This window comes from Ascaphus truei, chromosome 1 (genome assembly GCF_040206685.1).
Source record: "Ascaphus truei isolate aAscTru1 chromosome 1, aAscTru1.hap1, whole genome shotgun sequence".
NCBI classification, from domain to species: Eukaryota; Metazoa; Chordata; class Amphibia; order Anura; family Ascaphidae; genus Ascaphus; species Ascaphus truei.
Window position 1 is genome coordinate 530,900,114 of NC_134483.1, and position 13,769 is coordinate 530,913,882.

Here is a 13,769-nt window from a genome sequence, read left to right on the forward strand (position 1 = left end):
GGGGACTTAGGGAGTGTTTTGTGCGTCCTTTGCCATTTAGTCCCACACTGTCCTTATAAGTGAGCCAATAAAGACGAGGAAGGGAACGGGGGCTCTGTCTGAGCGACCTCTTGTTAAACAAACAGTCACATTCGACAAAAGGGAGTAACTAGAAGAAATTCAATCCCTCCTAAGTCTCTTATTTAAAAATACTTATAGGTGTCAGATTTGGGTAAACAAAAAGGCATCAATAACTCAATGTTTGGGTTGTCCCAATTACGCGATTCTCCCCACTTAAAATTTGCCTTCATTTTCTCAAGCTGTGACTGAGAAAAAATGAACATGGATTTACACTGGACTGATAAAAATATATATATTGTTCTGCACCATACAGTACCTCCCACTGGGTTTCTTCAATCTTCGGAAGGAACTCCGCCTGCTCTTTCTTGAAAACCATGCATTTCTTCTCCATTTCCTCTCTCTGCTGAAGCAGTTGCCCAACATCATCTTGAAGCTTTTTCTTCTCCTGCTGGAGCTTGAAGATCTGCAGTTGCAAAGCCTGCTGGGCCCGCTGTGCTTTCTTTGAGACTTGCTGAAGCTTGTTGGCATAATTCTGTCTCAAGTCCTCCATTTCACGCTCCCAGATCTTTTGCTTCTCTTCAAACACTTGGAAAATGGCCGCCTCGCTTTTGTCCAAGTTCCTCTTCATCTGCAAGACTTCCTGCTCCTTCTCCCAGAGTCGATCTTCCAGGTCTTGAATGATGTCATCACTTGAGGGTGAGTGGAAAGGCATTGTCTCGTTGAGATGGTTCAATCTACTGAAAGAGGCGGTGCTCTTGCTGGAAGATCGTCCACTATCTGAGGTAGATATTCCATTATATCCCACTATGCTCTTTTCTACATAGGTAGTCCCAATGCGATTGATATGGCTCGTTGATGCACTCATTGGGCCAATGTGCTGGCTGTAGCCAGTCCCGTAAGTTGGTAAGCTTGTCAGTGAATTGCGACCAGAATCTGAAAGACCACCCACTTGATTGGATGTCCTGGTATGGCTGGTCTTCTCGAGTCCACTTTTCATGGCGGATGGGCTATTGCTGTTGCCGTGGTTAGAGCTCTTCCTGGTCTCCGTTACTCCATTGTTCTGTGGGGGGAACAGATTCTGCATGGAATGAAAGTTTTTAGGAACTACGGGTTTAAAGGCAGAAGGTCGTACCAAAGGCTCATTGCTCTGTAAAAAAAAAAAAAAAGAAGAAAGAAAGTACAAATACTTTGAAAATGTAACATCAATAGATCCATGCTATAAATTATTTAAAAATCCAAATCCGTAAAGGAACGTTTAAAAACAATCGAGAACGGAAAACATTTGAATGATAAAATTATGCGTTAAGATAAAAATAAATAAAAGGATGTAGTGTGGATATGGGGTTTCTTATACACCGTCACCATTTGTTGTAATGTGTCTCCCTGCCTCTGTTAAATTTACAATGTAACCCTTCCTCCCCGGCCTCCCAGCACCCATGCCCCCCCCCCCCTCACACTACTGATGGATATATGGTCCTACATGCTCTCCACATTTCTCACTATCCCTTTCATCCATTTATTGTCCTGTCCTGTTAATTTACTATTCCCCTCTGCAATTACTTCTCTACATCATCTGCCTTAGATTATTATCTTTGATTTTTCATCTGTGTTAAACTGCTGGAATATTGTGTAAATCAGTATCGCTCGTCCTGAGGAAGAGAGGAGAACTCTCGAAAGGTTGTCAGATAATATCAGTTGTTAGTCTATATAAATAAAGTATCCCCTAATACTGAAGTACTCTTTGACTCTGCACTACCAATAGAGTGGTCATTTTCAACGATGATCACTGTCTTTCATTCGGGTCACCCTTGTATCACCAAAAATGAAATTGAACAAGAGAAACTTTTTGCAAGACATTAAGAAAAAAAAAAGCTCCTACATTGTGAATGAAAAAATGGGGAAATATCAGAACCAAATAAAATGACACATTTGAATATTTATGACCTGTAGAAACATGGCATGGGAGGCGTAAGAGATGTATGTATGTGTATTGAACATGTACAGTAGTTTAAAACATCCTACACAATTTGGAATTCGGAGTATACCCCATGTGAAAAAGCCATGCATTTGCAGCCATAGGAAAACTTATTTTTAGGACCAAAAAAAAGATATATTTCATTATTATAACAAATAGATATTGTTTGTTAGTATCTCTCTTACTTCCGTTTATCTCCTTCCTCACATTTTTACTTTTCCAAAACGGCGAGCTTACCTTTGATTGTTTGGTTGTTTACATATCTACAGTAATTATGTGATCATGTTAATATTTTACACTATTTTATGTTCATATTTGGCTTTGTCCCACTTCATACCATTCAATAACAATGAAATCCTGAACTCCTACATGTATGTACAGTATGTATGTATGTCATTATTTTTATAGCGCCATCCATGTACATAGCGCTTCACCGCAGTAATGCAGGTGACATAATAATATAACAAATAATGGGAATAAGCGCATCAGACATAAAAGTAACATTAGGAGAAAGGATTTCCTGCCCCGAAGAGCTTACAATCTAGGTGGTGTGTAAGAAGAACGTACAGGGACAGTAGGAGGGCGTTCTGGTAAGTGCGTCTGCACGGGGCTGCACGGTGTATAGTATCAGCCACAGAGCTACCCATATGCTTCGTTAAAGAGGTGAGTTTTAAGAAAAGTCCTAAAGATGGAGAGAGAGGGTGCTAGTCGGGTATTGAGGGGAAAGACATTCCAGAGGTGTGGGGCAGTGAGTGAGAGAGGTTTAAGGCGGGAGAGGGCTTTAGATACAAAATGGGTAGACAGTAGACATCCCTGAGCAGAACGCAAGAGTCAGGTAGGTGTATAATGAGAAATTAGGGAATTAGAAATACATCTAGTAACCTGAAAATGTACAGGAAAAAAAGGAGCGAGAAAAAAGAAAGACTGAAAACCACTCGGTCTGCCCTCCGTAATGTCAAACTTTTTCTCATCAGGTTTTAGAGGAATGAGTGAAGGAAAAGGGTTCTGCAGGTACCTGCCATCCGTGTGTCAAGTATCACAAGTGCACCTACCTTTTGTGTTTGAAAATTGGTGACAATAAATCCAAGTGAATTTTGCCATTTGGATTTTGACGGTTTGGGGTTCTGAAAACCCAGACTGGCTGAATCTGTCCAGTCAGGTAGGTTTTATACACGAGAAATACTTAAAGTAGAAAAGTGACCCGATACTGCGCATGCATCCAGCATTATCCGCTGCTCCATCCCAATCCTGAGTCAGGACTTCAACTAGGAGCCACAGGTATGCCAAGGAAATACGTTCCCCTGAACATGTGTGAAAGCCATCTTATTTGTTTGCACATAACTTATTTATCTCCCTGCTTGCACAGGCCTTAGGTAAAGCCTATACATGCTGGCACTGTATGCACATGCGGCTTGCAGTTAAAAGTCCTGTAATCCTAGTCCATTTTAATGCAAGAAAAGTAACACTTTAAGCAGGTAACATCTATATCTGAGCACAAGCTCTATTGTCTATATACCTGCATTAAGTACAGTATGTAATGTACACTGCATGCTGCAACACTAACATCTCTGCACCTAACATTTTACACAGAGGCATTTTACTAATGTACTAATGTTTACCCAAGCATTTAATGAATGAACCACAAGCTGTCCAGCATTTAATAGCTACAGTGCCATCCCATCCTGTATTGTATCTTTCCTGGTGTTTTGTCTTGTTTGTACTGTAATCTTAAATGTTTTCTTCTTTTTCCCCTTTTTGTAACTAAAGTGCTTTGAGCCTCATTGGGAGAAAAGCGCTATATTAAGTTATTATTATTAAAAATGTACTACAAATATTTATCAGGATTCAAACTGTTTTCCCCCCAAAGTGATAAAATCATTGAAAAATATCAATTACTATTGAATAACGTAATGAACCATGGACAACCTTGTGATTTTCCGGTATAAAGGTGCGTTTCACGTATAAGGTTTGACATTTATTACAAGACACATGCTTGGACGAGGCATTTTACTTCTAAGACAACTGGGGCTATATCATCAACATGCCCAAAGTTCAAGATGCACCATGGGGATCAGTTATCAAAGTCTTCCATCTGCAAAACTGGAAATCAAAAATACTGCACCACACTTATCAGAAAAGAGATACTCCTGTTTGTTTCAGTGGGGGCTATTTTGCTAGGTACAGTACATTTTGTACAGCTGGGGAACTCTGCTAAATGTCCCAGTAAGGCAACGCTTATAGTGCCAGTGACGGCGACGTCAGGCTACGCTCGCTGGAAAAATCAAATTGAGAGGACTTCCAGTGATCACGACCAAGCCGTCGCTCCGTAGCATCGCGCTTACTATAGGCGCACGCAACGGCGGCAATGCATTTGTTTTGACGCGACGTTGCGTCGCCGTCACTATAAGCGCAGCCTAAGATTGCGTGTTTTTTTTTTTTGCTTTGCGGGTGTACTGTATAAGACATTTATCATTATACAGTAGCTGCTGGGTTCAGGGAAAATCTACATTTACTCAAAGTAAACTTCCTCTCCTGTAAACGTACTTCAGCAATATCCTAAATGTTCTTCATGAATATCAACACCGCAATTGGAGCACATGTTGTTACTTTATCATTTGTGGTACTAGCTATTTAATAAATACCCCAGATCCCCGTGTAACTATTGTGAAACGAATGACAACTTAACACAATTACCTGCTCCAGTTTCCCAGAGACCGGTAATATCTTTGGGGGGTTGGGATCTCGGTATTGGGGAGGCGGGGGCATGTTTTTCTCGTTGTTTGCGTTCACATTCCCGCACATGTCTGCCTTCATCTTTTCACTCTTACGGAGGTCTCCGTTGATGTAAAGCGCGTTGGAGTTTTTCTCAGACTTGTAGGCCTTCTCCTCCCCCGAGTAGCGGTTGGAATACCCATTCCGGTCATTGAGCTTGAGGCTGTTCTGAGTTCTCGTCCCGACGCTCTTCATGGCAAACTCTTGGTCATTGGCTACTCCGCTGCCCACACTTCCCATAGTGCTCTGGGAGGGAGAGTCGGCAGACCTGCTCACGAACGGGTGGAAGGACTCTTGGATCTGATAGGTGGAGTCACTGAGGACGGACCTCGTTTCTAATTTTGCCATGGCAGCTCAGGGAGGGAGATGTGACGCGAATCAATGGCACTAGAAGAGAGACAAAAAGCTAAATTATTGCTTATTCAGACGTGGCACAAATAATAAAAATGTCAGATTACCTTTTTTTGACTAGCGCAGAAATTATTCGAATAAGAGCATATTAGGTCAGATTTTTAACATATGCGATTATGGGACCTCAATAATCTGTTCTCACGTCTCCATTCTTTATAAAGTGTGGCATACAGTCTGTTAATCGTTACTGATCTGCGTGTTAATGATTTGCAGCTATTTCGCGACATTGATTCCCACATACGTTAATGATTTGCCGGATCTATGCTTGAGAGTTGTAAGGTGAGTGGTCTCTTCATATTCAACTCACATGCAATGGGCTGAGAAAGCAAAGAACGTAGAAAGATTCTACACCCGAGGTGGGCAACGCCAGTGCTAAAGGGCCACCAACAGGTCAGGTTTTAAGGATACCCCTGCTTCAGCACACGTGGTGCAGTCTTTGACTGAGCCACCTGTGCTGAAGCAGGGATAGCCTGGAAACCTGACCTGTTGGTGACCCTTGAGGACTAGACTTGCCCACCAATGTCCTACATGTTACTGTAAGATTTTAGTGTGACTCCCTAAAAGAGAGAGTTGTCCAGCCCACTGGGTACTGCATTTCCTGTTCCATTTTTGTAAATGAAAGTCACAGTCCTACTGCACTGTGCATTATGTGTTCAGTAGTGTTCAGTTTACTGGCTTATGGACAAACAATGTATTCTACCACATGACAACATCCACATACAGTATGTGTATACTGCCACAAAAACTGGCAGCCCTAAAAAGCTTACCTGCATCTTTTATAGTAAACAAACGAAGCTATTTTAAGTAACAGTTACATAGTAGATGAGGTTGAAAAAGACATTGGGGCCTATGCACTAAAGATTCATTAAAAAAAAATATCGCCGGACCATTTAAATCCCCGTTTTTATGAGCGTTGTATGTCACGGTATTCAGAAAGCCTTGATTACCTGTCATAGCAAAATTCACAAAACGGGCGATTAGCCGGTGATCTGATGAACGACCCTCTGAAAAGGCCTAACCCGGCGAGTTGCATCTGCTGCAGATAGAGCTGCTCTGAGAGAGCCGTCTCTCCCTGTGCAAATCTCGCCCGAAATGTGTATACATTTGAATTTTGTTAAAAGTGTAGATGAGCAGGGGGTCTCCTGAGCTGAACCGCATTGGTTTCAGCCTCGGGGACCCCCTACTTCCCGAGATACAGGCCCCGTTATGGGGTGCCGGAATCTCCCATGCATTTTATTCCCATGGTCACGTGACGCGGACATTTAAATGCATAGGAGATCCTGGCACCCCATATCGGGGCCTGTATCTCGGGAAGTAGGGGGTCCCTGAGGCTATCCGCTATGGTAATGAAGTTTACTGTAAATGCATTTTTATTACATAGGATTCATGCCGGGGGTCTCTGGTGCTAATATTAACCCTTTGCGGTCCAATTAATTTACATTAAGTGCGCCAGTAGGTCTAATTTAATTTTCAGGAAAAAAACATACAGCTTTTTTTTTTGCACACACACTGCACACTGCGTGTGCACACACAAACTGCGCATGCGCACACACACACTGCGCGCGCACACACAGCGTGCGCGCGCACCCAGCGCGCGCACGCACACTGCGCACACACAAACACACTCTGCACGCGCACATACTGCGTGCGCCCACACACTGTGCACACACACAAACACACTCTGCACGCGCACACACTCTGCGTGCGCCCACACACACTGCGCGCGCACCGCACACTGCGCGCGCACCGCACACTGCGCACGCACCGCACACTGCGCGCATGCACCGCACACTGCACACACCGCACACTGCATACACTCACAGCCCCCTCACCCCCCTCCCTCACCCCCCTCCCTCCGTGTCAGCTGCTAGGGCTGCCTGCTGGGATCGGTGCAGGTCTGGGGGCGGATCGCTGGGGGCGTGGGCGGATCGCTGGGGGCGTGGGCGGATCGTGGGGGGCGTGGGCGGATCGTGGGGGGCGTGGGCGGATCGGCGCAGGAGTGGGCAGAAGGGAGGGGGTCCCGATCAGTGCGGCTGCTGGGAGAAGTGTTCAGGGGGTTGTGCTGCCGGCGCCTCACCCTCCCTCCCTCCTCCCTCCACGCGATCCAACATTGGACCGCATGTGGAAAATAGTAGTGTCGGATATAGTCCGACATTCGACCTGGAAAGGGTTAATGGATATCAGCTCCAGAGATTCCCGGCATCAATCCTATCCGCTTCTCTGCAGGTTTCCCACACCTTCACGCCAACGTTTTCTGGCGTGGGGATTTTGTGATAAAATCACCATTCTAGAGCGGCGATAGGCGTTCATAGCCTAATCACTGCTGCTAGAATTGCGGCAGTTTATGAACATGCCGAAAAGCGGCGATAAGTGGCTTATCGGCGTCATTATTTCACTGCCTTATGGCAACACACCTTAGTTTCTGTTGTGGAAGTGCTTATATATTTCATTTCATATATATTTCATTTCATATATATATATATACTGTATATATACTGTATAGGTGTGTTGCCATAAGGCAATGAAATAATGACGGCGATATCTTACTGGGTCATACAGATAATTGTACCTACTTGTAAATCAGTCATATACAGTATGTATATGTACCAAATAGTATAAAATACATTAGAGGTTTTTTACTGCTCTTTTTCTTTTATATGTGACCCATAAACCGTACCCCTTATTAAAGATGCTGTGGGCACGTCTTCCACTTGCTCGGAAGACTTCCATCTGGGGTCAAGTGAACGAAGCTCAAATCTTCCCAAGCAGAAGAAGACCACGTCACAGCATGCCTACTATATATATATATATATATATATATATATATATATACACACACATACAGTATATATGGGGAATGAACTATATAACCACTTCCACAACAGAAACTAAGGTGCGTTGCCACAAGGCAGTGGAATAATGACGGCGATATCTTACTGGGTCATACAGATAAATGTACCTACTTTTAAATCAGTCAAGAAAGTTTCTATTTTTTCCCCCCACTACTTTTCTATACTTTCTTTTCTAGTATAGCATGGAGAGTGTACGCAGCGCTGTACAGAGACATTTTTGCAGGTCTGAGTCCCTGCCCCGTAGAGCTTACAATCTATGTATTGGCACCATAGACACAGGGAGGAAAAGTGACCAGCCCAAGGTAACCAGGAGCTGACACCAGAATCTGAACCAGGCCCCCCCTTCAGACCCAATGCTTTCAGAGTTCGGGCTTTTGCTCACTGAGCTGCTCCCTCCGCCCTTGTTTCAGTGCAGACTCCAAGGCGGCATTCCCCAAATTACTTTAGAGCACTTAACGTTCAGTCAGATCGACCACCCCAAGAAAAAAACAAGCAAACTCTCATGCCGTACTGTATGTCACAATGGCCTCTGGCATGCTAGGGCCCCGAGCTATACCAGGTATATCATATGGGCATGGTACGTATCGGATACACCTGTAAAGATGAGCTCAAATGTCAAAAAGTAGAAAATTTTACGCCAAAAATCAATAAAAAAAAAAGAAGAAGATATCCATTTCCAGGCCGGGATTTCTAATTCCGCCGCCTCTAGGCACTGGCCTGTGTCAGCCGCCTCCTTTCTGCCACCCTCCTGCTCCTTTGGCATCCCAGCGTCAAATGACGGCGCGGACTTCACGAACATCGCACGGCGGATCGTTGCCATGGAAATGTGACGTCATTTGACGCCGAAGGAGCAGGAGGGCAGCAGGAGGGTGGCAGAAAGGAGGTCGGCTGACATCGGCAAGTGCCTTCCCGTTAGGTCCGATAGTGCGGCAAAAGTATATGGGGGGGTGGCAATTTTCTGCCGCCTTGGGCCCGGGCCTAACGGGTAATCTGACACTGCCATTTCCGTGCTGCGGAGTTCACATTCATGGAATACTATCCTTTCCATAGAAAAGACAACACGGAGAACTATATAGGCTGGTGCAAAAGGAAATGACAAACTTTTTTTTTTACATTGCCCACAACTAAAAAATATTAATTGCTTGAGAACCAGAATGTGTTATTTATTTACAGCAAGGACCCTGGAGAGAAAGAGGGGACAGAGGTATGGGTTATCTTGCTTGATCCACTGAATAATGTAGTCAAAATAATGCATTTCACTCTCTCTATAGTGCTATTAAAAAATTATAAAAATGAGATAAGTGCCACAGATTTGACATGAATTCAATGAAGCTCTGTCTGCACATGTAGCATAAAAGACATTTGTGAAAAAAAATAATATGTACAGTATTATTTTGAAAAAGTAGATGCCAAAACCTCTATAAACTACAAAAAAGATGGTAACCAGCAGCTAGATCGGTTCTTCTGGCGGTGATGGGGTTAAATACACAGGAGATGTGTGTTACTTGTAGGAGTGTTTGCAATACATCTTGCTTAGGCTACTCTTATAGTGCCGGCGACAGCGACGCGACGGTGACAGTGACGTCAGGCAGCGGTCGCTGGAAAAATCAAATTGAGATGACCCGCAGCGATCGCCACCAAGCCGTCGCCCCGTTGTGTCGCGCTTATTATAAGCGCACGCAACGGCGGCAATGCATTTGTTTTGATGCAACGTCGCGTCGCTGTTACCGGCACTGTAAGAGAGAACTTGAAAAACCGTTTCACATAACCCCATATAAAAAATAAAAAAAACCATGGTAGAATGTATCTGCAGACACACAAAAGCAAACCTCCCGTGTAGGGAGTAATGCAGCGCTGTCAGATTACATCTCGCAGCAGTGTAACCTTGACACGGTGATTCATGGGCATTTTATTGTAACAGCTAAAGTTCTTTCAGCTGGGCCTTCGTTAACAAGGCTATCCCGCAGAAATGAAACACAGTGTATGCGCTAATGGCGCTCTCTCCGAACGTCTCAGGGACACTGGATGAAAGCCTGTTGATGTCGTGTAGAATCATTACCTGCTGTTACGTTGTTCACTGCATCAGAGGTTTTCAACCTGCTGAACCCTTTGGAAATGTATGGTGACTCTGTGTCAATCCTACAAAGCAGAATACGACTTTGTGGAACCCCAGTGCATCCGTATACTATTTATGATACATAACAATACTTTTGCTCTGGTAGAACTTATATATCAGCTTGTAATATTATATACTATATGTAAACCGCGGCGTTCTCCAGGAGGTGAAATACATTTTATTTTTCCAGATCCAATAAGTTTATTGCCATATTTTAATTGAATAATTGAAAATGTTTTTTTTTTTTAAGTTTTACTGCAATATTATCTATATCTATAAGTCTCAAATAATGTGCCACTGATGCGCGGTCACGCGTGCCAGGGAGCGTGCGCGCGTGCCCAGGGTTCACCCGTAGGTGGTGGCGGGGTAAGGGGGGATGTGGGAGCAGAGGGGGACCCCGGGGGACCCGGAGAAGAGGGGCAGAGCGGAGCCAGAGGTCGCGAGGGGAGGGGAAGGATGCAAGGAAGATGCACCTGGCGCTCAACCAAGTTCGGCGCCAAGCCGCGGGACAAGACGGGTAAGCGTTAGAGTAAAGCTGTCCGCAGCAGTATGTATGTATGTGTCTTTATTTATATGTATGCCATTAATGTACATAGCGCTTCACAGCAGTAATACACGTGACAATCATATACATAACAAATAATAAACAGATATAAATAACAGATCATGGGAATAAGTGCTTCAGACATAAAAGTAACATTTCGGAAGAGGAGTCCCTGCTCCAAAGAACTTACAATCTAATTGGTAGGAGGAACATACAGATACAGTAGGAGGGCATACTGGTAAGTGCGTCTGCAAGGGGCCAAGCTTTATGTATCAGGTGCATAGTATTAGACACAGAGCTACTCATATGGTTCGTTAAGCAGGTGTGTTTTAAGGTGGGTCTTAAAGGTGGATAGAGAGGGTGCTAGTCTGGTATTGAGGGGAAGGGCATTCCAGAGGTGTGGGGCAGTCAGTAAGAAAGGTTTCAGGCGGGAGAGGGCTTTAGCTACAAAAGGGGGTAGAGAAAAGACATCCTTGAGCAGAACGCAAGGGCTGAGATGTAAGGAGGAGCAGAAGAGTGTAAAGCTTTAAAAGTGAGGAGGAGAATTGAGTGCGAGATGCGAGATTTGATAGGAAGCCAGGAGTGGGATTTCAGCAGGGGAGGCACGGAGACAGATTTAGGAAAGAGTAGAATGATTCTGGCAGCAGCGTTTAGGATAGATTGTAGGGGAGACAGGTGAGAGGCAGGAAGGCCAGACAGCAGAAGGATACAGTAATCAAGACGGGAGAGAATGAGAGCCTGTGTCAGAGTTTTAGCAGTCGAGCAACAGAGGAAAGGGCGTATCTTTGTGATATTGCGGAGGAAAAAGCGACAGGTTTTAGATACGTTTTGAATGTGAGAGGAGAAAGTGAGAGAGGAGTTAAGTGTGACCCCTAGGCAGCGTGCTTGCGCTACTGGGTATATGACTGAACTTCCAACAGTAATGTGGAAGGAGGTAGTGGGGCCAGGTTTGGGAGGAAGTATGAGTAGCTCTGTTTTTGCCATGTTAAGTTTAAGTCGGCAGAGGGCCATCCAGGATGATATCACAGAGAGACATTCAGAAACTTTGATCTGTACAGCAGGTGTAAGGTCAGGGGTCGAAAAGTAAATTTGTATGTCGTCAGCATAGAGGTAATATTTGAATCCAAGAGATGTGATTAGGTCACCTAGAGAGAGTGTGTACAGAGAAAAGAGGAGAGTTCCTAGGACAGAGTCCTGTGGTACCCCCACAGAGAGGTCGATAGAGGAGGAGGAGGTGTTGGCAGAAGAGACACTGAAAGTATGATGGGAGAGGTAAGAGGAGATCCAGGGTAGAGCTTTGTTACGAATGCCAAGAGTATGGAGAATGTGAAGGAGAAGAGGGTGATCCACAGTATCAAATACTAGTATGAGCTGAGTGTAATGACCTATGTCTTTGGCAGCATGGAGGTCATTCATTATTTTAGTGAGGGCTGTTTCAGTGGAGTGAGCAGTGCGGAAGCCAGATTGTAGAGGGTCTAGGAGAGACTAAGTGTTGAGTAAATGGAGCAAGCGAGAGAATACAAGACGTTCAAGGAGTTCAGAGACAAAAGGCAGGAGGGAGACAGTTCAATAGTTAGAAAGACAGGTAGGGTCAAGCTTTCTGTTTTGGAGTAATGGTATGACTGTTGCATGTTTGAAGGAGGAGGGAAAGATACCAGAGTGAGGAGTTAAAAATGTGTATGAGCATAGGGATTCTAGTAGGAGCAAGAGGTTTTAGGAGATGGGAGGGAATGATGTCAAAAGGGCAAGTGGTAGATGGAGAAGAGGTGAACAGCAGTGCCACATCCTCCTCCATCAGAAAAAGAGTCAAGGAAGGCAGGAGAAGAGTTAGGAAGAGGTGAAGGATGGGAAGAGGAAACAGAGGGGATGTCCTGACGTATGGATTCCACCTTTTCCTTGAAATAGTCAGCAAATCCTGAGGTGAGATGGAGGAGGAAGAAGAGGCAGCTGTTATGTGATTGCTGCCACAGTGATCAGATGACCCAGTTTCCTTCCCCATCTTGAATGGAAATGGAGGAGGTCTCTTGCCTACACATTGGTTCCACTGTTCTGTGTCAGGAAGAAACACGTGTGCAATGAGAATGGCACGGAGGTGCAGAGGAAGTCAAAGCAAAACTCATCTCCATGGACTTTTTGACCTTGGAAGGCTTCCTCCAGGGCATGATGGACTTGGTCATTGTCCTGGAGAATTAATATTGCCAATTTTGTCAGGGAGAGAGCTTATTGTGTTATTGTCATTGAAAGAGCTAGTTCCAGCTAATTTGGGGTCCGTTTCCTCAGTCCATGATGTCATGACTTTCTTTGCTCAGCATTACAGCAAAACTTACTACACCCCTCTCTCACACACCTACAGTGTAAAGTAGAGTATGGTGACTGTGTAAAAGTTCAGTGCCATTTAGGACCAAATGGCTTAAAGGCTCGACCACATATACAGTACGAATAAAGTGTCCTAATAAGAATAATCCCCCAGGAACCAAAGGGACAAACTCTACAATCTTGGGTACCCCCTCTATTTTAGGACTGCTTCATAGAAAACAAAGAAACAAAACCTTGTTCTGACCTTGATCATTGCATACTCCCAGTGGTTGAAATCAACACAATATGTGTTCCATAGAATCCATAAAGCTTTCATGCAATAAGCCATACTACTTTTCTAAAACCACCACTGATAAAATTAAATCTGTAACGGCAATCTCCTGGAAAAGGACTGTGAGATGATGCAGACTCCAGGTCAGAATAAGTTCCCTACCATCTGTTTGACCCCCTAGTGCTGAATGAATGGTACAGAACAATTAAAGAAGCTGACAGACGAAACGTGCGTCGGGGAGGTGACTTCATATGATGTCACTCTCAGCAACCCCAGAAAAAGTTGCGGGTGCTTGTTAGGCACTTTAATATGCTCAGTTCTCTGTATCTTATCTCTATGACCTACTATATAGAGTGTGTATAAAGTACATTTGCAGGTCTTTTGTTCTATCCATGTACGAAGGTATCTATGTTTGGACACATCGCTTTGGGGAGTGGCATGGGTATAGGGAC

General features: G+C 44.3%; 1 protein-coding gene across 4 annotated transcripts in view; it reads right to left on the bottom strand.

Annotated features, from left to right (window-relative positions):
• LZTS3 (leucine zipper tumor suppressor family member 3) overlaps positions 1-13,769 on the bottom strand; it is a 137,835-nt gene that overhangs the window by 7,556 nt on the left and 116,510 nt on the right. For all 4 annotated transcript variants that reach the window (XM_075572638.1, XM_075572639.1, XM_075572633.1 and 1 more), the window contains exons 2-3: positions 4,730-5,194; positions 377-1,207 (exon numbers count right to left, since the gene is read on the bottom strand). In XM_075572638.1, the coding sequence (XP_075428753.1) occupies positions 377-1,207; positions 4,730-5,155 (1,257 nt within the window). In that variant the 5' untranslated portion in view covers positions 5,156-5,194. The remainder of the gene's footprint in view (positions 1-376; positions 1,208-4,729; positions 5,195-13,769) is intronic.